General features: G+C 39.5%; 1 protein-coding gene across 1 annotated transcript in view; it reads right to left on the reverse strand.

Annotated features, from left to right (window-relative positions):
* Positions 1–614: 614 nt before the first annotated feature.
* The window catches only part of LOC132819182 (serine/threonine-protein kinase N2-like), a 121,266-nt gene continuing 95,309 nt past the window's right edge, over positions 615–26,571 (reverse strand). The window contains exons 7-22 of the mRNA XM_060830616.1: positions 25,174–25,359; positions 21,034–21,143; positions 19,671–19,814; positions 19,517–19,592; positions 19,161–19,329; positions 15,115–15,235; positions 13,771–13,907; positions 13,545–13,620; positions 13,360–13,451; positions 12,432–12,608; positions 9,360–9,422; positions 7,289–7,365; positions 6,867–7,009; positions 6,680–6,787; positions 4,464–4,544; positions 615–2,789 (exon numbers count right to left, since the gene is read on the reverse strand). Of these exons, the coding sequence (XP_060686599.1) occupies positions 2,586–2,789; positions 4,464–4,544; positions 6,680–6,787; positions 6,867–7,009; positions 7,289–7,365; positions 9,360–9,422; positions 12,432–12,608; positions 13,360–13,451; positions 13,545–13,620; positions 13,771–13,907; positions 15,115–15,235; positions 19,161–19,329; positions 19,517–19,592; positions 19,671–19,814; positions 21,034–21,143; positions 25,174–25,359 (1,964 nt within the window). The 3' untranslated portion in view covers positions 615–2,585. The remainder of the gene's footprint in view (positions 2,790–4,463; positions 4,545–6,679; positions 6,788–6,866; positions 7,010–7,288; positions 7,366–9,359; positions 9,423–12,431; positions 12,609–13,359; positions 13,452–13,544; positions 13,621–13,770; positions 13,908–15,114; positions 15,236–19,160; positions 19,330–19,516; positions 19,593–19,670; positions 19,815–21,033; positions 21,144–25,173; positions 25,360–26,571) is intronic.

Consider the following 26,571-nt stretch of genomic DNA (forward strand, 5'->3'; position numbering starts at 1 on the left):
TAACACCAAGAATGCTACATATTCTTCTAACCTTCCACAGGTTTGTTACTGAATCATGAGTGCAGAAAACAGCAGTCGGTTATATTCCCACATTAATAGAGTTTCTACACTGACTCAGCTTTCCCACCCTGCACTTCAACCTCACTGCCAAAGTATCAACAGATCTCAGCCTTGAATAAGTTCATTGACAGAGCTTTGAACAAGAAAATTCTACAGACAAAGACAATCAACCTTTAAAAACAAAAGTTGCTGGACAAGTGCAGCAGGTCTGGTAGCATTCGTGAAGAGAAATCAGATCTGCTAAGTCTTTCCAGTAACTTCTGTTTTTGTTTTTAATTTGCAGCAACTGCAGTTCTTTTTTTGTTTACAATCAACCCTTAAGCAGGAGAAAATGTGCTCAGTCAAACGGAGGGACTTTGGGAAAATAAGCAACAGGGAGACAGAATTAACTGGACAGAGAGCTGGAGTTGGCTCCACCCACTGGGTAATCCATGTGTAATGCAAAATCTACATGATGGCAGACTAGAAAGGAGGAATAATTTTTTTAAAAATCAGATTTAAGGAGAGATTGGCAATGCTGGAATACAAAAAGGAGGACACTAGAACAAACAGACCCTACTTAAAATGTTTTAATTTTGTGCATTTATACGTATTGACTGCAAAACCCTTTTCAGTGTTTCTCAACCATATACAGTACTCTGCTGGGCACATGTAAATGCATAGTATTGTACCATTCCAAAACATGCCTTCTTATTTCCTTACAAAGTTCTTAAGCAGCCACTTTATAATGAATATATATTGTACAATGTAAAATATTCTCAATTTGAAATTAGACTAAAACATTTGTTTAAAAAATGTCAGAGATAAAATTAGTGCTTTTGAGCTCATCTCTGTACTTCCACCCTGCCCTCTAACACACATTAGTGATTTAATTTTCTCTTTTTTTAAAAAAAGTTTCTTCTTTCTATACACTTTGGAAACAGACCTCTCTAGCCGTTTACTTTTTTAAAAAACTATTTAAAACTTTCATTTATTAATCCTGCTTATTTACATGTACTGGTCTTTATAAAAATGTACATTTGCTGTTTCAAATATTGTAATATTTATTGCTATTGCCATCTTTGTGACATAAAAGGACAGGGTAAGCAACGAGGAATGGGAAACAGTAGCTTATGTGGTTGCTATTTGTGCAGTTTTTGACATGGGGCCTGCTGTGGTTAGCAAAAAGGAGTTTCTTTAAAATTTAAAATATACAAACCATTATTAACAGAATGTAGAGGGTAGCTGAGTCATAGCATGATCCATGCATTGTGATGGCCCAGTTAGAAATCATATTGACCAGCTACACTTAAAAAACACATTTTCACATGGCCAACGTGTACTAAATGTGAACACTATAAATTGTGTGTGAATGTAAACTAAAATACTATATCAAACGTACATTGACAGCACATATACATTTCCATAAAAACATAGAAGCCGAGAGTATTGTTGTCATGTACAGCAGATAAGAAATGACCCACTGACTAAATGGTATACAAACTGTAAAATCCTGTGTTCTTTGATCATGGTACATCAAAAGTAATAATCTTGGTTACGGAAATTTCAGAAGTGAGGGAAACAGCAGAATCTCAATGACTAGTTCTTCACACTTAAAGACCCAAAACTTACAGACAAAACATGTAAAAAAAAATACACCAACTTTCTCCTCTTTGTGAACTGAATAGACTGCACCCAACATTTTACATATAATTCCAGGAGCAGGGAGGTGACGTCACTGTTTGGCAAGTGGCTTTGGTAGGCTTTCAGTACCTGCAAAAAAAAAATCTGTCGGGAAGCACTTGGTGCTCTCTCACAATGTTAAGGCATATTGCAATTCTACATAATAAATACAATGAAAATTTACAACATTAAGGTAAGGCATCAAACTAGCTTTTAAAATCATTATCTGGGACCAAGTAATGTGCAGGATAATCAGTTTGTTTAAAATGCACATTGTTCGGCTACACACAGTAATTATTTTTATTATCAGCAGTCAAGACAGTAGCTGCCTTATGCTAGGTGAGACCATACTGTAGTGTCATCAGCTGATAGCACCTCAAACTGAAGTGGTAATGTGGCAGAGAGAAAAAAAAAGTTCTCAATTCAGCCCAAGGAATGATTCTAGCAACACCCTCTCCTAATTAAGGCAATAATTACAATTTATAAAGTGAACAGACTATAGAAAGAAGAGGAGATTCTATAGTGCATTTGCCAAGAACTAACAGTGTAAATTTACACTGGTAAATCTTGGCATCAGCCAGACTGAGCACTGCAGAAGAAATCAATGATATACATAGGACAAAACAATAAGAAGTTTTCCCAATGGTCCTGAAGGTGAATGATTCAAAGTTGCCACTTCTCACTGTGCTGTTGTTCTTTCAGGGAGCTTCAGTTGCGTGAATGAATTTGGAGGACTACAGATGGCACAGACTGCAGTAAAAGGCTGGAAAGTATCCATCATTTGTCGCAAAGAGGGCTTTGCTGTAAGCTACAGTCAGCTATGAATTCACAGTTTCTACTCCATAGAAATGTTCTTGTTGCATTTAACACCAATCTGCTATGTAATCAAACTCCTTGAACATTCCCTGTTCCTCATCAACTAGAACCCTTGGTTCTCGTGGTGGTGTAAGAATTGGTGCCTCTGAGGTAAACTCTTCGTCAAAGTTACTGACATCTTCTCTGTCTTGAATTATGGGCTGGAATGGGGGCTTTACCTTCTTTGCTAACAAAGCAATCCAATCAACAGCCTGTTAAAAGAAGGGGGGGGGGGGGGGGGGAGAGAAGAGATTAAAGTCAGAATTTTATACTTAATAGACATATCTCACAATACAATTGATATGGGTCACAAGATTGAACCAAGAATAAAAGTCACAAGACCACCTTGCTTTGAGTCTGTCAGTCAATTGTGGAACTGACCACTCTTGACCACTTCACCTTATGCAATGTCTATAACCAGACAGTTTCCTGTCCACAACAGCAATTCTACTTGTGTAATTACACACAGAGTTTCCCTCAAGGCCATAAAAATACCAAAGCACAGAAACTACGGGTTTGGCTTTACTGCAACTCCAGAATTACTTCAAAACTGTAGCTGTTAGTGATGACAATAAAACTTCAGCTTAAAACACCTTTTACACAGTTGACCTAAAGCCTGAAATCTTTTGCTCTAGAAATTTAATTCAAAATTTCCTTAATGATACAAATTTGGGAAAACTTCCTAGGTCACAGATTTTAAGGCTTAGTCGGGTATGCAAGCATCACACAATTGTCATTTATTATTATAAAAGCTATTTTGTTTGCCTCACACTGGTTGTGGATTGACTTTTTTAAAAAAAAACTCAAATGAAAAGATAGTGGAACATTTTCCTAAAACAACAAATTTCTCAAAAGTTTCATGATTTGAAATAGCTCCTTATTTACTGCAAAGGAATCATAGTTCTCTGATCACCAGGCTGCAACTTCTTGGGAGATTGTTCAGAACTTTTAGATTGTGGTCAGCCTGGGAACAAAACAGCCTTCCATCCAAACTCTGTTTTTCAAAAACATCTTGTTGCAGGTGCACTGTGGTGCCTGAAGTAATGGTCCAGTCTGAATCGGACAGTCCTGAAGAGGGCCCAGAGGAATTCTCAATACAGTGCTTCCTCAGCAAAAATACCAGAGAATTCACTTGCTTTTGTTGACGTGTCTTTTTGAACTTGAATGTTAGACTGACAAGTGTCTGAAAATTCCACGTTCTGGGTTGAAGATTTAGCCAAAAGTGTCAAGGTCTTTATCTCCCTTTCAAGGTAAAACTGCAGAGAGAAATCCACACTCTTCCCTTTATAGGGGTGTGTGTTCTCGGTTGTGTACCAACATATGCATTGTTGTGTTATAAACTAAGTGTGTTAACCAGTTTTGTATCATCATTGATGAAGTTTTTTGTTATATTAAACCAAAACTGTTGTACATTGAAAGCCAGATTGATGCATCTTTTTTATTTTCAGTCAATGCAGAGAAAGTCTGCAATTGGCCGTATGAGGAATAAGGTTAAAATAATTCATGTGACCAAAACTCCTCCCCCACATAAAAACAGAAATTGCTGGAAAAGCTCTGTAGAATTAATGTTTCAGGTCCATGATTCTACCTAGTTCTGACTTTTCTCCACGGGTGCTTCCATATCTGCTGAGCTTTTCCAGCAACTTCTTGGTTTCTGATTTACAGCATCTGCAGTTTTTTGCTTTTTCCTTAAACAAAGACTCCTCTCATGTCATCCATAATGCAATACACAAAACAGCTTTTCCTCATACCTTTTTAAACAACATTTGCTACTATTAGAACATTCATAAAAGTTGCACAAAATTCAATCACCCAAACAGTTGGCTTTATTTACATTTGACAAACACCCTAGCCCTCCCAAAAATAATTAGAACATGAACACCTACTCGAAAGAATGCTTGTTTCTTTACATCTTCTGCATCCCTTTCGCTTGCACCCAGGCGTCGTTCTGGATTTCTTCTCAGGAGCTAACAACAAAAATGCCAATTAACATTTATCTGAACTCTTTGCATCAAAGGATCAACAACGGCACATGTAGAATTAACACATTTACACAAATTACAACTAAACGGGATTCAATAATACCATGGTCCAAATGGTCCATACGCGACATTGATGAATTTAAATTTTATCATTCTGATTTCAACACCCTACTGCCTCTTAATTGCCATTATATTGTAATTTGTTGTTGTTAACAGGACAAAGCCATCTTTGCATATATCAAATAGGTTTTAGCAATAACACATGACAAGAAAATTTACGTGTTTCAACAAATTTCATGGGCCCAGCTATACATTTACCTAGCTTTGAGAATTGTCAATATTAAAACCTGAGCTCCCCAGGTTTGAATGTACAACTCAAGTCAATTTATTTGAATCAAATAGGTACACATGATATGCAATATCTTTCAACTTCTCCACTACTCCTACAAAATGAAGAAATACTTTCCTTAAACCTACTACTAAATTCCCTGCACAAGTATCTCAAAACTGTGCCCAGAATTCTGGTAAACTCGAAGAATTTAGGCTCACTATCGATGGGGTGGAGGTGGAAACAAGTTTTTGGGAATAAGTAATACAGCAAAACCTCGTTTATCTGGCATGCAATTAACTGATAGAAATACTCTCTGCCCGTGTCCTTGGGATATTCAAGGTTCCTTTGTATTCTGCATCTTCTTGAGGAATCACTTGTGGGCAGCATAGTGGCTCAGTGGTTAGCACTGCTGCCTCTCAGTGCCAGGGATCCAGGTTCAATTCCAGCCTTTGGCAACTGTCTGCATGGGTTTCCTCCCAAAATCCAAAGACCTGTAGGTCAGGTGAATTGGCCATACTAAAATTGCCCATTGTGTTAGGTGCATTAGTCAGAGGGAAATGGGCCTGGGTGGGTTATTCTTCAGAGGGTTGGTGTGGACTCGTTGGGCTGAAGGGTCTGTTTCCATACTGTAGGAAATCTAATCTAATTGCTCTTCAATACTGGTGCTGTCCGACCACTTCTGAAAAGCTGCATTAATAATCTCTGCTTTAGCTAATGCACTACATGCATTTATAGCAGGCCAGGATGCAGATTTAATTAACTGGTAAATAAGCTCCTGTTCAAGCAACTTTTCTCCGTGGGTCAGTGGAAAACACTCTCGCTACACAATGAGCTAATTTTGCTCAGACATACCAACAATCACTACTTCAAAAAGGGTCACTTGGCTCTTGAGGTAAAATATCTTAAAAAAAAGTCAGTGTACAATATTTTTCCTGGATTAACCTCTCCTGACGTGTGAAAAAAAATGTTGATAGGTCCACTATTAGGATTTACTGAAATGCAGACAAGATCTCATGTTTGACAGATACCGAATACAGATTGACATTTCACAACAATAAATTTAAGGGCCGTATCAGTTCTAAACATCAATCGTTTGTCCTGAAATCCATTCAATTCACACAACATGGTTGAATATACAATTATATTCCAGAAGCACGATGGAAATTTAAATTACACCTGATAACGTGAATGGATTTAAATGAAAGTAACTATAATTGTGCAGTCAATTTACAACCAAGCTAAATATATTTCAATTAAATTGGTATGGGCGGCATGGTGGCTCAGTCATTATCTCAGCTAACTCAGTGCCAGGCTTCAGTTCTGGGTGGGATGCTTTTTGGAGGATCAGTGCAGACTCAATGGACCGAAGGGCTATCTGCATTATTGACAATGAAAACTGCTGTATGAATGAAAAGCTGAACTTTGCCAAATGCATCTTTGAATATTACTTTCTCATTTTCTAATAAAGTTGCCCAGAGATGTTATTACATATCTCTGGAGCAGACAGGACTTGAACTCTGAATCCCTTGCTCACAGTAGAGACGTTACTACTGCGCCATAACAGCCCCAGTTTCTTTAGTGTATAATGAATAATACTAATTTTATTTCCCATTTAGTTTGATGAACCCAAATATAATATTGGGGGAAATTCAAGGATGAAGTAATTTAAGGATGTGAATGCAAGTGGAACGAATATAATGAAAGATACTTCACGGAGATACAAAGCAGGCAAATTTGTAAAAATAAACTGAACTTTTGTTCTTAAATTAAATCAATGCTTGAAACATACCCTTCTCATGATGGAGATGGAATCTGTAGATAAGAATCTTGGATATCGTACTTCATCATTTACAATACTATCAAACACTTCCTCTTCATCATCCCCAGGAAATGGCGACTGACAAGAAACAATAAGAATCAATATTTTTAAGTTTACGATGAATAACACAACAGTCACTCCATTTTTTCATACTCACCTCACCAACCAACATTTCATAGATAAGGACGCCAAGTCCCCACCAATCCACTGCCCTTGTGTATGAGGTTTCTGTTAGTACTTCTGGAGCAAGAAATTCAGGGGTGCCGCAGAACGTGCTTGTTCGGTCTCCAAAACCCATACCTGGAAAAAATATTTGCAAATGAGCCCATTTTTCTTTTGTATTTAAATAATAAATTCAAATAAGTACAACCTTTAACACCATTGTGACAAAATAAGTAATGTGTGAAGTAGATTCATTCAAATTCACAGCCAGACAGCTTCCAATACATGTAGATTGAAAACAGAAGGCATCTTACTGTTGGTCAATAGCAATAATTGTGCTGAAATTCAGAGTTATAGAACAATATGTGCACAAACAATTACAATTTTCCAGTGAGCATTGAGAAATTCAACACTTACCCTCTTTACAAAGACCAAAGTCAGCAATCTTGACATAGCCATCACTATCCAACAACAGGTTGTCGAGCTTTAAATCTCTGGAAGAAAATTATAATCAACTCATGAACATCTGCAAACTGCACGGAGACAAATTACTCTAATGCATTTCTAGTCATCACCATCAAGGCTATTCAGAGCGAGAGCGAGAGCGGCTACAATTTCATTATACTGTACTTGGGAGTATAAACCTTAGCTAGCAGTAAGTGGAGGTATTGTAACTGCAATTGGATCCATACTCAATACTGGTACAGCCTTGATGGATGACATTCAGGACTAAGTTAATCAAATCACAGCAAATATTATAGAAACACTGGAGAGTGCAGCACAGAAGGCAACCATTCATTCCAATGTGCCTATTTGCCATAGTTAAACAATTTGTTCCATCCAAACCCAAAACACAATGAAGAAATACAATGATTTTTTGAACGACACTATTTTGAATCTACTTCAGGAAAGGACACTTTAGATTATACAAGATTCATTGGAAACTGTTCCTCCTCATTTATCCTATCAAAGCAAATTAGTATTTTTAAAAATAACCACTGATTTCCATAAGATAAAAGCAAATTACTGCGGATACTGGAATCTGAAACCAAAAGAGAAAATGCTGAAAAATCTCAGCAGGTCTGGCAGCATCTATAAAGGAGAGAAAAGAGCTGACATTTTTGAGTCTAACCGACCCTTTTTCAAAGCTCCTTCTGACATTATTCTTCGACGCCTTAACTCCAAACTCTTCCCGTTTCTTGTAATCCCTCGAACCCCATCTCTTCCAGCCCCAGCCCTTGCCATGTGTTCACCATACCCTCTGACCGTCCCCTCCCTGAGGCTGAGCGTGCAGTTCTCAGCAAAGGACTCAGCTTTGTACCCTTACATCCCCACCTCATTGAATTCCAGGCTCGACATGATGCTGAGCTCTTTTTCCGTTGCCTTCGCCCTCACTTCTTTGGGTAAGAGTGCCCCCCCCCCCCCCCAGATCCTTTCATATCCTTCCAAAATTCCACCTCTAATTGGACACCCTCGCCAGGACAATTTCCTGCCCTCGATCTTTTCACTGACAATTGTCGACGGGACATTAGCCGCCTTAATTTCTCTGCCCCTCTTACTCATTCCAACCTCTCTCCATCCGAACTTTCTGCTCTTCGCTCCCTTGTCATCAAACCTGCTGACAAAGGGGGTGCTATTGTCGTCTCGCATACTGACCTCTACCTCTCAGAGGCTGAGCGCCAACTCTCAGATTCCTCCTCCTACCTCCCCCTGCAGCATGACCACACCACTGAGCATCAAGCCAAAGAGCTTTGACAAACGGTCAGTTAGACTCGAAATGTCAGCTCTTTTCTCTCCTTACAGATGCTGCCAGACCGGCTGAGATTTTCCAGCATTTCCTCTTTTGGCATTGAATCCCATCATTTCTGTTCAGCAGGGAGGGGGAGTTATGGAAGGGTAGAGATGAGAGCTGGGGGAGAAGGGGAATAATAAGCAGAAAGGATTACGCTGAAATCAGATAACAATAAGAAATCACTAACCAGCAATCTCAAAAGTAATTCATAAATTATCCGACCCTCTCCAGGTGACACTTCTTGCAATTATCTTTGAACATTCTTTGAACTTCCAACTGCTTTCAGAATACAAGATATGGGACAATTGTGCATTTACATCTGGTTATTTTGGTAACCTTACATAATATTTGCTTGGTGGGTCATGCTGGGCCCTCTTTAACAATCAATTCTTTCAGCAGATTGTTTAAATGGTTAAAATTTGCAAAGCCTCATCCAGAAAAGGGAGTTTTTTTTAAAATATAAAGTATTTCCTTGTACACTCCATGAACATTAATATTTGCATATTCCAGAGTTAGAACTTGCCTTCAACAGTGTGCCTTTAGATGATCAGGTGATTTGGTAATATTATTGCAAATGAGCAGTTATTTGCAATAGTGTGCATCACACCATACTGGCACCTATATATGGTGGAACTATTCTATTAACACAAGAAACCTAAAAGTAGACCAATAACTACCAATGATTCTGCTACTTACCTATAAACTATCTTGTGTTCGTGCAAATACTGTAAACCGAGAACCACACAAGCAGCATAAAACCTATTGCAGAGAAATTAAGTTAATTAATATTTTAAAAGCTTGAATTACAACTGTATTTCTAACTTAGCATATCGTCTCAGAAAAGGTGACAAATGAGTGACTGTTGAGAATTTTCTTTTGCCTCCCGCTAGTTCTACCAATGTAGTAGACAATCTTTTCTAGCTATCTCATCTCCCCAGGCTCCAAGTTACAAGGTTTCAACCAGACCAGAGTCTACATGGAAACTGCAAAAAATGAACTGAAGCCTATTTATAGAGCAACAAGTGGCCATTTGAGTCAGTATCATCTCTCAAATGAGATCAAAGCTGATCTGCAAGCTAACTACACATCAGCTTTTGCCCCTTCACTATCAATAATGTTGGCATAATTCTGTTACCCAGCCTCAGATTTAAAATCACCTTGCCTAGTTTCAATTGCTATTTCCAGAAAAGGATTCAAAATTTCTAACACCCTGCGAGTGTAGAATAAATGTTTCCTAATTTCAATCTCGCAAGGCAGGCAGAAATAGTTACTCTCCACCTGCCTACTCCCTCCCCTTAATATTTTGAAAATTTTAACCAAATTAAAACTTCTAAATTTCAGCATTTACTAGTTTGTATAGTGATTCTGTGAAATTAAACCTTTACCATCCAAGTATCATTCATGTAGATTTATGCTACATGCCCCCTCCAAAGCCAATATTTCCTCACTATGTGGTAAGGAGAACAGCTCAGTCTTCCGTTCCTCCCTTGTCCCAAATGAGCAGGCTAAGGTAATGAATTTCTGAGCCTTGACATAATGTGACCCAAGACTAATACAATATCAGTTAACCAGAAAAGGTGGTCACAAAATATTAACAAAAGAAAAGAACAGGCAAATAACTATAATATAATGTTTGCAATTTAAGAGTTAAAAAAAATGGATTATTTGAAAATTATTTCGCTGTAAAGACTGACCGGCTTACAGAATAAAAAGCATGCCTTTAGAATTCCACAAGGCAAGAAGAATGCTCAGTAAAAGAATTTTTGCTGTAAAAGAAATAAAATGTTCTTTCACGGGGTGAGAGTTTCACTACACGCTGCTCATCCTTTATTGTCCTGCTAGAGATAGTGGTTGTTTCTTGAACAATACGTTACATTTAATACCGGTAAGGCCACAGTGCTATCACTAATGTAAAACAGAAATCTACAAGTCTAGAAGAATCATGAAAGCAAGCTAATAACAATAATTCAGTCTTCACGTGGAAAGAGACTAAAAGTTTTAAAACATAATTCATTTAATAGTCCTGACTTAATTAACTGTTAAGGTCTTGGATTACATTTGAAGTGCAAACACCTTTGGAGGAAAGCATAGAACATAGAACAGTACAGCCCCTTTGACCTACAATGTTGCTCCGATCATTTATCATAATCTGAGATCAACTTAACCTACACATCCCTCAATTTACTGCCATCCATGTGCTTGTCCAATAGTCGCTTAAATGTCCCTAATGTCTCTGAATCTACCACCACCGCTGGCAGTGCATTCCATGAACCCACCACTCCCTGTGTAAAGAACCTACCTCTGACATTTCCCCTACATCTTCTTCCAATCACTCTAAAATTACCACTCTTCATGACAGCCATTTCTGTCCTGGGGAACAGTCTCTGACTATCTATCTATGCCTCTCATTACCTTGTTCACCTCTATCAAGTCCCCTATCTTCCGTCTTCTCTCCAAAGTGAAAAGCCCTAGCTCATTCAACCTCTCTTCATAAGATAAGCCCTCCAGTCCAGGCAGCATCTTGGTAAATCTCCTCTGCTCCCTCTCTGAAGCATCTAGATCCTTCCTGTAACGAAGCGACCAGATCTGGACATAATATCCCAAGTATAGTCTAACTAGGTTTTCATAAAACTGCAGCAAAACTTCAGTTCCGAAATTCAATCCTCTGTTTGTGAAAGCCAAAACGCCTTATGCCTTCTTAACAACCTTCTCAACTTGATTGGCAACTTTGAGGGGTCAATATTTATGGCATTTTGAGGGACATGTCATGCCTCACAAGCCTTATTGAGTTCTTTGAGGATGTGACGAGACAAGTTGAAGCAGGTCAAGCAGTGGATGGGGTGTATATGGATTTCAGTAAGGCATTTGATAAGGTTCCCCACGATACGCTCATTCAGAAAGTTAGGAGAAATGTGGCTGTCTGGATACAGAATTAGCTGGCCAAAAGACGACTGAGTGGTAGTGGATGGAAAGTATTCCACCTGGAAGTCGGTGACCAGTGGTGTCCTGCAAGGATCTGATCTTGGGCCTCTACTCTTTGTCATTTTTATAAATGACTTGGATGAAGTGGAAGGGTGGGTTAGTAAGTTTGCCAGTGACACAAAGGTGGGTGGTGCTGCGATAACTTCAAGGGCTGTTGCAGGTTACAACATGACATTAAACAGGATGCAGAGTTAGCCTGCCATTTATCAACCAGAGTTCAACCTGGATAAATGCAAAAGTGATTCATTTTGGAAGGTCGAATTTGAATGCTGAATACAGGGTTAAAGACAGGACTCTTGGCAGTGTGGAGGATCGCTGCGGACTCACTCCGTCATTCCCTCCCTCCATCCCTTCCTCTCTCCATCACGACAACCATTTTGCTCATTAAAAGTCTCAGAGATGGCAAAAATAAATGACAATTTATTTCCATTGTGATTAATGGACACAAGTGACAAGGAAACAAATTTGTCATATTCTAACAAATCAGCAGGAAAATAGCATTAATACAAGCAAGATGCACTGATTTAGTTAGTGTCACAGTATTTTTGGTGTTGTTATCTAATGGCAAAAAGATAATATCAAAACGTTTTTAATGAAATTGTAAGGATCAATATTGCAGCAAGGATTTACTTTCAACATTTCTGACAGTCAATAAGATGCTCTTTGCTTCAAATTCAGAAGTTTAAAATGGTGCAAGGCCCAAAGGGGGGTCAAGTTCTCTGCATAGATCAGCGTCGTTGCCTACATAATAAGCTGTTAAGAACATCAGCACTGGTTAATACTTACACAGCCCTGGGTTCAGAGAAAACATCAGCATGAATGTGCATCATCAAATCTCCACCAGGAGCATATTCCATTACAAAACACACATGATCTTTGGTCTGAAAACAGGCGAAAAGATTGACCAAAAACGGATGCCTGACACTGTTCACAGTCTCAAAAATTCTCTTTTCACACATAAGGCTGCAGATAGGAGTGGAAACAAAACAATACAATTAGGTTTACACTTCAGCAATGAATGCAATTCCAAAAGTACTTATCAAAAGTACACAAAATAGCAACTTACTATTGAATCTGACAACATTGCCAAACTAAAAGTGATGCTCTAAAAACGATTTTATTTCAATATTATTTTCTAAATTTTACTCAAGCCTGCTGCTTTAACCCACAAGTAGAAACACGGAAAAGAAAAACTCAAATGTCTGCTATAGGCAAGGCGTATCGGTAAGCCCTAAATTTCAGAGTTAAAAATATAATCTTAAATATTTATCTCTACTGCCAATAGGACGACACTACACTGCAACAGGCATGGTTCAAATGGTTTGCTGATTTGCTTTTCCTTTTGCTCTTTGGTTCATTAGAAGCCACGTCACGAGCACGACTTTTCTTCTCAACTTGGTTGGTTACCTGTGATGCATTGGTTGCAATTGGATGGCCCTAAAGTTAAACATATTAAGCTTGCATACCTCAGCCAAGTAAAAGAGAGAATGGCTTTCTTACACATATGGTCTATATCAAGTGCTTGCAACATTACTAATGCCAATAGGTGGCAAAGAATTACTGAAGGTGGTTTGAGGAGTTCTTTCCAAACTTCCTGCTTGGAATTTCTTATATTAAAAAAATCCTGCTTCCATTCTTTCCCATAGATATCTAAGGAACAAAATTTATAGGCTACAGAAAATACTCTGACAACATACAGTTCTTAAGATCTTACCTGTCTACCTCATCACGGGCCACAATATCTCCTTTCTTCAAGGCTTTAATAGCAAACATTTCACCAGTGACTTTGTACTCAGAAAGAAGAACCTACGTCATGTACAGATTGAAAGTCAAATATTAAATTTCACCACAATGGCTCAGAGCACAAAACAGACATTGCATTTCTTAATTTAGGATTACCTTTCCAAAGTGACCCCTGCCAAGTACAGCAACACACCTGAAGTCCAGAAGACTGAACTGGAATCTTGGTTGCATTCTGAAGAAGTAAAAGATGAAAGATCTCATTGTAATAAGTCTTAATATATACAGTTGCAGTTGAGTTGATCACATAGTAGTGACAGTTTAAATATTTCTTCAAATCCATGAGCTCTTAAAATATACAGAGAGAAAGTTAAAAGTACTATACCGTTTGTCTTCTGACTGTGGGAGTGTTCGAAAGTCTAGCTCTGGATGGGGTATCTCAGGCACAGAAATGATATTGTTCTCTACCTTGGAAACAATATTGTTTCTATCATTTAGGAAATCAAAAGTTGAGAGCGCTTCCTATAAAAAAGGAGAGTAAAACAGAATTAGAACATTTTGAAGCAGAAATAGCAAAAATCAAATGAAAGGGGTAGCAACAAAACAAGTGCATCACAAAAAAAAGTGTTCAAAATTAGAACATTAGACACATTTCCCTCAAAGAAAAGTTCAAAGAGAAAGATTGTCTAACTCAAAAGCAATGGTGAGCTCTTCTTGGAAAGATGAGTCTAACAAGTGACCTAATTGAAATTTACAAGATGATGAGAAGTTTTGACAGAGCCAAGAGAAAACTATTCCCTTCGGCAAGTGAATCAATAACCAGAGGTCAGAAATTCAAAATCATTAGCAAAATATTTGGAGGCAAGTTGATCTTTTTTTCACCCAGTTGAGGCCTAGAAGACTAACTCAAAAGAATGGTGGAAATGGATTACATGAATAATTATAAACACATTCTTGAGGGTGCAAACGAAAAAAAGAGATGTAGGACTAACCACAACTGTGTTTCTGTTCCAGTTCTTTGAAAGCAATGATCTGAATGGCTTTTTCCATGCTATAGTTCAAATTCAATTGTATTTCGGCTCATTTAGTTGTCATTGACAGCTTTCCTCCACCCAACCCACCCACCCCATGGTGAATAAACTGCTCTTTACATCCAAGTAACTGTTCACTCATTCTCCCACCCTGATTTAATTATGAATGTTATTCAATAATCTATTACTGTAATCAGAGCACGCCATCGATTATGAACATCCATTTTAAAATACCGCTTTTTTACCATTTGAGTGGTCACTATGATCTTCAGCTGTGTGCAAAAGCCAGTCTTGTAAGTTCATATTTATTTAAAATGTACACACTGATAGAACCACAGAGCTGTCTGCTCACCATGATTTAAATCTGGTGGCTTGAGGCAGTCTGGAAACAGACTGCCTGTGCAGAGCCTCAACAAGAGGACAAAAGAAACTTCTGTTTCAAGAACAATGGACATTGTGACGCTAGCCCACTATTTCCATTCATGACAGGCAGTGAAACTGTAAGTCTTTGTTGTATTATTTTGTATCACTCAACAGGAAAAGTCCTTACAGTGTAGGAGTCCTCATGGCATAAACAGTAAAACAAAGCAGCACTCTGAATCGCCTACTAGGAATCAATGTTGAATTGCTTTACAATAGCACAGTTGTAGAACTTAGGCATAATTACATTTAACTTTCCCAGTATTTCATGTTCATACCTGTACATTATCTGGAATTCTTACTTCTGTTGTGGTCCCACCATTTTCTCCAAGAGATGAAGCTCTTGGAGGAGCAGGTGGTGGTTCTGCTTCAAATTCTAGTTTCGTTACTGGTAGATCGCTGTAAAGCATTAATATATGAATTGAGTAAGAGTTTAAATACCAAATTCTTCAGTTCATTTCATGCACAAGGCTTTAAATCCATTATAAGCACTGCAAAGATCCAATGGGCAAATTAGATTCTTGATACGAACTTGGACTCAACTCTGTAGAACTGGTCATAGTGGCCAATGACCAGGTCACATGATAGAAATGCGTGTCCTTGCACATAGTTAAAAAAACTCTCCACCTTTGCCACTCAATGCTGAAGCTCAAAAAGCTCCAGCTTGAAAGCTCCAGTTTCTCAGCATTTCAGACTCCAAGATAGTGCCTAGGTCGCAAATTTTCCAGCTTTATGAAATCTCAACACGAGAGTCTAAGCAGAAGCAACAGCTATTTCTATAATTGTATTTTGCATAGCATTACCACCATGGAAAGAACTGAGAACAGTTGTAAGATTTAAGGATATTAAGTTTAAGAGACCAAGTGGGTAATTCAATCGAGAGGTTTAAAATTATTAAAAGCAGTTCACAGGCTAAATGGACAGGCAGAAACTATTTCCTCCAGTAGCCAGGTACGATGGTGGAACCCCAGAACAAAGGGCCATAAAATTACAGCTCATGCTGCTCAGGGTAAGGTCAGAGAGTGCCTCTTCATGCAAAAAATCAAACTTTTGGCCACTAAAAGCTATTACACCTGGGCATCAACTGATATTTAAGAATTAAGGCACCAAAAGGACTGACTGTTGCACTCCTTTCTCCATATGTGAAATCACTGAGAATTTCCAGAGTCCGATAAATATGAGCTCACTGGCTATGGCCATTAATGATTTCTTTTTAAAATCAAAATTGAAACAGTTGAGGATGCTGTAAATCAGAAACAAAAACAAATTGCTGGAAAGGCTCAGCAGGTCTGGCAGCATCTGTGAAGAGAAATCAGAGTTAATAGCTCTGAGGAAGGATCACCGGATCCAAAATGTTAACTGATTTCTCTCCACAGATGCTGACAGACCTGCTGAGCCTTTCCAGCAATGTGTTTTTGAGGCAATGGTCATGTCCTACTACATTAAAGAATTGGCTGACATGTTTACATTGCAAGCCCAACCAATGCAAAGCAAACTTTGCTTATGACTTACCTTTAATAAATTTGTCTCATCTCTTTTGCATTATTCACCTCAGAATTCATAACTATTGCCGAAATCACTTGCAACTACTGAAGTTAACTGGCCTTTATATAGCACTCATATCCATAACATGTCCCAAATAATTTCAGACTTCATTACGTTTTTCATTATAGTTACTGGCTTAATGTGATAAATATAGCAACCACTTCAACACACCATGTTCCCTAGCCAATGTCTCTGTCTCAGGCTTGCTGCACTGCTCCTGCGAAGCTCAGCACATGCTGGAGAACAGCACCTCATTTTCCAATTGGGAACTCTATAGTCTTCAGGACTCATGCTCATTCAAACATCTGATCTAATGTGTCCATTGCTCACAATATGGTCTCTACATTGGGGTACTCGGGAAGCCAACTCAAAATGTTTCAGCGAACATCTCTGGGACACATGCTTCAAACAACTCGACCATCCTGTGGCTGTAACTCTCTCTCTCCCACTCGACTATGGACATGCAAGTCCTGGGCCTCCTCCAGTGCCAAATCCAAGCCACCCGACACCTGAGGAAGAACACCTCTCTCCCTCATAGCCCTACACACAGATGAAAACAAACATCAATTCGACTGGAACAACACATCTATCCTGGGACAGGCTAAGCAAAGACATGCCAGAGATTTCCTAGAGGCCTGGCACTCCAACCACAATGCCATACACAAACACATAGGTCTAGATACCATCTATCAATCCCTCAGAAAACGAACAGGAAATTACATCACCACAAACCCCAGGAACCCCATCCAGGACAAAACATATAAAATAGAAAGCAGGAGACAACAGCTTCGCTTCACTTGGAGGTCAGCAATGATGTTACCTAGCCAGGTAATGAAACATCTGGATATCAAACCTACAGCTCAGCGAGCAAACCTACACCCTGAAGAATACCTCACCTTCAGCCGTGAGACCCTGCAACCACATGGCGTCAACGTTGACTTCACCAGTTTCCTCATCTCCAATCCCCACACCTCATCCCAGATCTAACCCTCCAACTCGACACCACCCGAGAACTGTCCTACCTTTCCATCCTCCTTCCCACCTATCCATTCCACCCTCCCCTCTGACCTATCACCATCACCTCCCACCTGCATCTAAGTATCGCCTTCCCAGTGATCTCACCTCACCCACCTATTTATCTCTCAGCCCCCTTCTCCCCCTCTCCACCTCCCCTCACATTCCTGATGAAGAGCTTATGCCAGAGAGATGTTGATTCTCCTGCTGCATGGATGCTGCCTGACCCACTTTCTTTTCCAGTACCACACTGAGTCATTCTGTAGGCTGATTATCTACTTCATCTGTCCAACAGTTCTTCGCTCTCTTCCTCCCCTCCCTCCCCCCCCCAACCACTATCTTATACATAAAAACCAACATTTATCTAGCTGCAATCAATTCTGAGGAAGGGTCCCTTGTCCGTAAACATTGATTTCTCTTCAGAGATGCTGCCAGACTTACTGAGCTTTTTCAGCCATGTTTTTGTTTCTGATTTACAGCATCTACTGTACTTTCAATTTTAAAATATAGTAACCAATTTGCAGATAGCAAGGTTCCACTTACAGTAATGAGAAATTTCACTGATCTGAGAGTTTGGTCCAGAAAACCTGGAGAATGCCCTACATTTTTTTCAAATACTGGAACATCAGAGTTGAGGCAAAGTGGAATGTGGTTAACCACTGACCAGAAATTGAACAAGCCAAATAAATACTGTGACTACTGGAGCAGGCTGAAGGCAAGGAGTTCTGCAACTAGTAACTCACTTTTCAATGCTTCAAATAGAATAATCCAACTTGCCTGAACGAGTGCTGCTCCAACAACATTCAAACAGTTAAGAAGCCTGCTCGATTGGCTCCAAGCCATAGTGACAGCAAGTGTTTCTTTTTGAAAGATGCACTGCAGTAACTCACTAAAGCTCCTTCAACAGTACCTTCCAAACTTCAACCTCTATTATTCAGAAGGACAAAGCAGCAAATACACTAACACCACCATCAGTAAATTTCCCTTCAAGCTGCACATCATCTCAACTTGGCACTTTATGCCATTTGTTCTGTGTTATTGGGTCAAAAACCTGGAAATGTCCAGCGTTTATCAACATCACAGACTGCAGCAGCTCATGAAGCACCTCAGCACCAGTTTCTCAAGGCCAATTTAAGATGGGAAATAAAGGCTGATCTAGCCAGTGAAGCCCACACCTCATGGAAGAATAAAAAAAAAGATTCAGCTACAACTGAACACTTGCATAAAATTCCTCCCACTCATCAAAACAAAGTATACTTTGAAGACAATATACTCAATTATAGCTCTAACAAATATAAAAGTGACTGAAAAACTCAGGTGATGCATAAGATCCATAATGTTGTCTTTCAGAGCAAGCTGATAGGATAAAATTGTCTGAACTGCAACACCATTCAGATACAGTTTTTGGCAGCAACTCCTAAGTCAAACCAAGTCTGTCTATCAAAATAACATGGATGACCTACAACCAAAAACGTTATGCAAAGAATCTGTAATTAACTGTATATTTGCATTATTTTCAAAAAGTGCTGCTTTGGACTTCTTGCTGACATGAGTTGCTTAAAACCATGACGGTGGACTTAAAAAGATGAAACTGAGTTTATCCCATTTCTCAATTATGTTTCAAATGCCTAAAATATAAATTTTGGAACTTTTTGATCAGAGCTCTCTTAAACAAACAAAAGAAAAAAAATTCAGTCCTACAACATAGTCACATTCATTGCTTTCCACAGACATTTTAAAAAAATAATTCAGACAAAATACACACCTCGTTGAATCTTTTCGTGCTGAATGAGAAACTGCTGGCACCGCAGCAGGGATAGAGGCTGGGGGGCTGAAGGTGCCAGAATTATTCACGGTAGGAACAGCTCTTCTCACCAATCGCCCCCATGTGGCGATATTAATATTCATCTGAGGGGCTCGAAGGAACGTTTTGCCTGTAATGAGAAAAGGCAGGTTGAAAAAGACAGCTGTTCATCAACTTGTTGCAAAGATCTTACATGATCTACTTTTACTCACGCAAACAACTATGCTATTCTATGCTAGGTGACACCGACTCTTCAACAAGTAACTGACTGACTTATTTTTAAACCAAACAGTCCATACTTGGATTTGAATTTTTACCTTGCTGTTTTGGGAAAATCTTCTTCTGTCGTTGAAGTTTTGGTCGTCTCTCAATAACCGGATTGTAAAACGTTACCTGGAAAACACAGTTGAATTTGTCGCACATGATACAAATACAGGAGCAAACTAAGTCAGAATTTTGGATAATCCATACCTCTGCAAAGAGTGTACCCTGTGGCTCTAGATACAAGCACATTCCATGCCGCTGATTATCTAGGAAGTCTTCTAACCGAAGAAATTTCACAGCACAGAGGGAACGCCAATCACGCCAATACACAGACATCTCCAGTTCACGCGACTAAACAAAATTCAAAACTAAATCTGATTAATTTAAAAACTGGAAGCATTATTCAACAAGACTTGAAAGATCTCAAACTTCATTAACTTGGAATTGCTTATTAAGATCGTAGACCATTACACCACTTCATATTTTCAATTACACAATTTGGTCTTGCTCCCAAACTTTGGAGTGACAATAATGACAAGCGCAAAGCTGTTAATGGTTCAGTGACAGGTTTGCCTGCCACTATACCAGGGCAAAGAGCAATTCAAGTTTGTGTCAAAAGATTATTCATGTGGTAATTTGAAAAGATTTGAAGCACTTTCCAAAATTGACAAGGGAAAATTCCAAGAGATGGTTGATACAGATTACTGCAGCATCCCATCCAGAACAAATGACTACAGAACAACTGGCCTCCAGAACCTGTTGGTCAAGACTGTGCAGTCACCAAAATAAATTATAAAACGGATTCTGAAGTGCCAACTACAATTACATGTCAGAGCGTTATAATGTAAATGTTTTTACATTGTGACACCATTTGGAGGTTTCAGAAACTCAAACTCCCTCAGTGTGGGTGGTAATACATACCTGTAAGAAGAGTTTTTTTAGTGCTTTAAAAAAGCTTAGATTGGGTTTTTCAGAACAGGACATCAAAAATACAAAATTTTATGGGACTTCCAAACAGTTAATTCTGTAGGAGTGCCATGACAGCCATTGCTGTTTTGGAGCTCACCACCTCAAAACTTTGACTTGTAATCCCACTAGGCATTGACCTCCACGCTTTGAGAAGCCCAGTATTACATCATGTCAAAGTTCCTGCTTTTTTATCTGACAGTGTGTTCACTTGGGAAGTACCACTGTTCCAGAATTGATTCTATTTAAAAATTGAGGTCAATTTTGAGGATGAAAGATATTGCAGAGAAAATTTACATGAACTATTTTGACAGGCTCAAAAGGCAAGTTTGGTGAAAAACATCTGTTGGCAATTGGGGAATCCTAGAATAGAGTTCAACCATATTTTTACATGGCCCAATTAATAGCTAGCTACTAATAAAATTTCATGACTAATTTAGTTTTGCAGTCAGACTTCAGTCTAAATGCCATATGACAATTTGTTCAGTTATAGTTTTGACAAGCATTAAAACAGCAGTGATTAAATTCCAGCTTTGAGCTCCCCCTCATTAATAAGGCAACATCCTACTTCCAAGAAAGAAGGTGCACAGTTTCTCTTGCTTACCCGATCTAGCTCTAATGTAAATTTCTGATCCCACGACTGATTGGAAACGGGTTTCCAACTAGTTTGTCCAACAACTGTATTGTCCAGCTTTAGTACAGCACCAATCTCATCTGTACAGAAATAAATTCTCAGTTAGATAGTGCCAGAGGACTGGGACTTCCTCGAGCTCTCTCTCAACACACAACCTTCAACAAATAAGTAAATTTAGAATTTTTTGTGCTGTAAGCAGAACAGGGCAAAACAAAATGACTAAGCACTCTCATATTGCTGACCAGGACCCGTAACCTTCCACATTTAAATACCTTCTGAACTGAATGAGAAGTTTAGGGAGTGCATTCCACTCTTCATCTTTACATGCCCCACCCAGCACTTTTCCCTTCATAGCTCTAAAATCAGTACAAGCTGGCCAATCATACTTCTTTTCTATTTGCAAACTAAAAGATTTCAAACCTAGTTTGGCATAAGCTAACCACTACTTCACATTTAGTTGACCTTTCGTTCTACTTATTTCAAATCATGCCGAGGGCCTTGACCTAGGCTTGAACACACACGGTCAACTTAATTTTAGGAACAAACTTTAACCAAGACTGTAATATGTACAGTTTTAAGTTAATTGTATTTATAAAATCCAGTTCAGCAAGCAAACCTACATGCAGAACCTCAACCTGAGCTACAAATCTTCTCAAATTCACTATAGATTGGGTCTTAGGAGCTTCAGAATAGACAAGCCACTGAAGGATTTTGGGTTTGCCTGCACTAATTACGCTACTGAAACATGGGACAAAAGTGGTTTGTAAGCATTTGTTCCTGCCAGCTTTTAGTCAGGGTGCAAAAGAGTGAATGAAACTGTAATTTATGTTAAGGTTAAGCAACCAAGATGTGGTCCACATAGGCACCATCGACAAAGGGAGGAAGAAAGGTGGAGATCGAAGGCAGAAATTCAGCTAGGGTGGAAGTTTACAGACAGAAGAGAATTATCATCTATGGTTTGTTGCCACTACTACATGCCAGTGAAGCACCACTGGAGGATGGGAACATGAATTGTAGTTCTAGGGTACAGGAGGTCGAGGGTATTGAGAGGTCAGGGATAGGTTTACAAGGTCGTGAGAGGACACCAGCAATCGGGATGTTGGTTTGAAATGTGTACTTCCAATGCCAGGAGCATCTGGAATAAGATGGGTGAACTTGCAGCGAGGGTTGGTACCTAGGATTTCGATGTTGCAGCCATTTCAGAAACATGGCTAGAGGAAGGACAGGAATGGTTTTGCAGATTCTGGGATTATAGATGTTTCAGTAAGAACAGAGAAGATGGTGGTTGTGGTGGATAGGGCAGGAAGGAGTAGTTGGCACTGTTAATCAAGGGTAATATTACAGCAGCTGAGATAACATTTAAGGACTCATCCATTGAGGCAGTTTGGGCAGAGGTTAGAAACAGGAATGGAGGGGTCACCCTGTTGGGTGTTCTCTATGGTGTTCTGAATTTTTCCAGGGATGTAGAGGAAAGGATAGCAAAGATGATTCTCGATAGGAGTGAGAGTCACAGGGTAGTTGTTATGGGGGACTTTAACTTTCCCAATATTGACTAGGAATATTATAGTTCAAGTAGTTTAGATGGGCCAGTTTTTGTTCAATGTGTGCAGGAGGGTTTTCTGACACAGTATGTAGACAGGCCAACAAGGGGCAACACCATATTGGATTTGGTACTGGGTAATGAACCTGGCCAGGTGTTAAATTTGATGTAGGTGAGGACTTCGATAGTGAACACAATTCACAACAGCAAGGGCAGGGATAGGTATGTACCACAGGGAAAGTAGTAATGACTGGGGAAAAGGCAATTATGATGCGATCAGGCAATATTTTGGATGTATATGATGGGCAAGGAAACTGCAGGGGATGGACACACTTGGAATGTGGAGCTTATTCAAGGAACAGCTATTGCAGGTCATTGATAAGTATATATCTACCAGTCAGGGAGGTAGTTGTTAAGACAGAGAGCCATGGTTCACTAAAGAAGTTGAAGCTCTTATCTAGGAGGAAAGCGGCGGCTTATGTGAGGATGAGGCATGAAGGCTCAGTTTGGGGGCTTGAGAGTTAGGTTAGCCAGGAAAGATCTAAAGACAGGGCTAACAAGAGCCAGGCGGGGACATGAAAAGTTGTTGGCGGATAGGATCAAGGAAAACCTTAAGGCTTTCTATAGGTATATCAGGAATAAAAGAATAAATAATGACTAGAATAAGATTAGAGCCAATCAAAGATAGTGGTGGAAAGTTGTGTGTGTGGAATCAGACGACATGGGGAAGCGCTTAATGAATACTTTTCATCAATATTCACATTAGAAAAAGGCAATGTTAATGAAAATACAGGCTACTAGATGAAATGGGATTGTGGTTGACAATGAGGAGATTTTAGCTATTTTGGAAGATCTGAAAATAGATAAGACCCTTGGGCTGGATGGGATTTATCCTCTGATTCTCTGGGAAGCCAGGGAGGAGATTGCAGAGCCTTTGGCTTTGATCTTTATGTCATCATTGTCGACAGGAGAAGTAGCCAAAGACTGGAGGATAGCGATTGTTATTCCTTTGTTTAAGAAAGGGAGTCGAGACAACCCTGGTAATTACTGGTCAGTACGTCTTGCTTCAGGCATGGGTAAAGTGTTGGAAAAGGTTATAAGTGATAGGATTGATAATGGAACAATTTGATTAGGGGTAGTCAACATGGTTTTGAGAAGGGTAGGTCATACCTAACTAACCTTATTGAGTTTTTCGAGAAGGTGACAAAACAGGTCGATGAAGGTGAAGCGGTTGATGCGATGTTTATGGACTTCAATAAGGTATTTGATAAGGTTCCACACAGTAGGTTATTACACAAAATACGGAGTTTTGAGATTGAAAGTGATTTAGCAAATTGGATCAGAAATTTGCTTACTGAAAGAAGACAGAGGGTGGTGATTGATGGGAAATGTTCATCCTGGAGCTCAGTTACCAGTGGCGTGCTGCAAGGATCTGTTCTGGGGCCACTGCTGTTGGCCATTTTTATCAATGATCTGGATGTGGACGTAGAAGGATGGGTTAGTAAATTTGCAGATGACACTAAGATAGGCAGAGTTGTGAATAGTGCCGAAGGATGTTGTGTTACAGAGGGACATAGATAAGATGCAAAGCTGGGCTGAGAAGCGGCAAATGGAGTTTAATGTGGAAAAAAGGGAGATAGTTCACTTCTGAAGTGTAACAGGAATGCAGAGTACTGGGCTAACGGTAAAATTCTTGGCAGTGTGGACAAACAGATGTGTGCGTCCTGGTGCATAAACACCTGAAAGTTGCCACCCAGACTGATAGGGTTGTTAAGAAGGCATATGGTGTGTGATGTTTATTGCTAGGGAGATTGAGTTTCAGAGCCACGAGGTCATGCTTCAGCTGTACAAGACACTGGGCAGGTCACACCTGGAGTACTGCATACAGTTCTGGCCACCACAGCATAGGAAGGATGTGGCAGCTTTGAAAGGGTTCAGAAGAGATTTACTAGGATGTTACCTGGTCCAGAAGGAAGATCTTACGAGGAAAGGCGAAGGGAACTGAGGCGGTTTCATTGGAGAGAAGGAGATAGAGAGGTGAGTCAACTGAGACACATAAGATAATCAAAGGGTTAGATAGGGTGGACAGCGAGAGCCTTCTTCCTCAGTTGGTGAAGGCTAACACGAGGGGACATAGCTTGAAGTTGATGGGTGATAGATTTAGGACAGGTACCAGAGTAGATTTTTTACTCAGTAGTTGAGATGTGGAATGGCCTGCCTGCAATAGTAGTAGACTCGACTGTGTTAAGGGCATTTAGTGGGCATTGGACATACATATGGATAATAATGGAAAGGTGTAGGTTAGATGAACATCAGATTGATTTCACAGGGTGCAACATCAAGAGCTGAAGGGCCTGTACCTTGCTGTAATGTTCTATGTTCTATTAACAGAGAAAGGGTGCAAAATACATAAGCCAACCTATGTTGTATTTTGATTCAACAACTACCAATTCCTCCATCAAGAATAAAGTAACGCCTTGTAGCATGAAGTTCAGAAAGATGGTCAAGTTCTCTGATGCTCAGACAATGCACAAACCCATAAAACATAGGTTATTTAAAGTTTACTTAACTGGACAAATCTTCTGTTTTGACAGGATACCGGCTATTTCCACTTCTGCTTTTGCTAGTTCTGCTTATGAAGGAGGATCTGGTTTCATTTGGGCTCCAGCCAGGCAAAGGAACAAATGTATTTTTTGATCGACCAGGAACTGTCTCCAGCAAGTCTTGACATCCCATAAGCCTAACCTCTAGGCTACCTGTTGACAGAAGCAGAAGTTATTTATCAAGAAATACATTAAATAACCTTAAGCTCCTTTACTTTACAGCTAGTTAAATTCATGACTTGAAACACTTTGATCACTCAATGCCATTAATGTCAAAACTGCTTTACGGATGTGTTAAGTACGGATTCTGAGCAACAACTGTGACGCAACTGAAGGCAGGGTCAGTTTTGAGGAGATTTTGAAACATGTTGACAAAAACTCAGAGAAATGGTAGGGATGACATGCACAGAAAAGTTTGCATCATGGAAGCAAGATTGACGAAGGTTACGATGTGAACAGAACAAAATTACAGCTGGAGAAGTTCAAGGATCAAATAACAGACTTTACATACTTGGGATTTTCTGATACCTTTGAGAAGGTATTTTGACTGTAAATGGACAACATTCATCATTCGACAGTAATATCCAAGATAGTCATGAAGTGATTTTTTAAAAAAAAGGACACTGCTAACCTAGGTTGGCTGGGATCACCTGACAACCACATGGAATATGCAAAACTGGCTGCATTGGAATGCTCACTTTAAATCAGATGGTACTAAAACAGAGACATTAAGAGATGCTCATCTCTTGTTTTATATAGGAAGATTAAAAGATTGCCTGCAATAGAAGTACTGCACAGACACTGGAAACAGGGTGGGACAGCGACTCATTGGTTAGCACTGCTGTCTCCGTGCCAGGAATCCAGGTTTGATTCCAGCCTTTTTTTAAGATTAGATTACTTTACAGTATGGAAACAGGCCCTTCAGCCCAACAAGCACAAACCATCCATACCCCTACATTTACCCCTTACCTAACACTACAGACAATTTAGCATAGCCAATACACCTGACTGTGGGAGGAAACCGGAGAAAACCCACACAAACACAGGGAGAATGTGCAAACTCTACACAGTCAGTCGCCTGAGGTGGGAATTGAACCCGGGTCTCTGGCGCTGTGAGACAGCAGTGCTAACCACTGTGCCACCTTGTGCGATTGTGTGGAGTTTGTACGTTCTCCCTCCCTCAATTCAGAGATCAACACTGGTAAAAGACACAATGTTCGCCAGGAGATCAAAGTTATCTGCTAGATTTGCCATGCCTGAGGATATAGGCCAATTCCACATCAAAACCATTGGGGCTCTTCAATTACAACATTGGCATCTACCTGAAATGTCCAGTAGATAAAAAGCAGGTCAAGTCTAGCCCAG

This window comes from Hemiscyllium ocellatum, chromosome 9, assembly GCF_020745735.1.
Source record: "Hemiscyllium ocellatum isolate sHemOce1 chromosome 9, sHemOce1.pat.X.cur, whole genome shotgun sequence".
Taxonomy (NCBI): Eukaryota; Metazoa; Chordata; class Chondrichthyes; order Orectolobiformes; family Hemiscylliidae; genus Hemiscyllium; species Hemiscyllium ocellatum.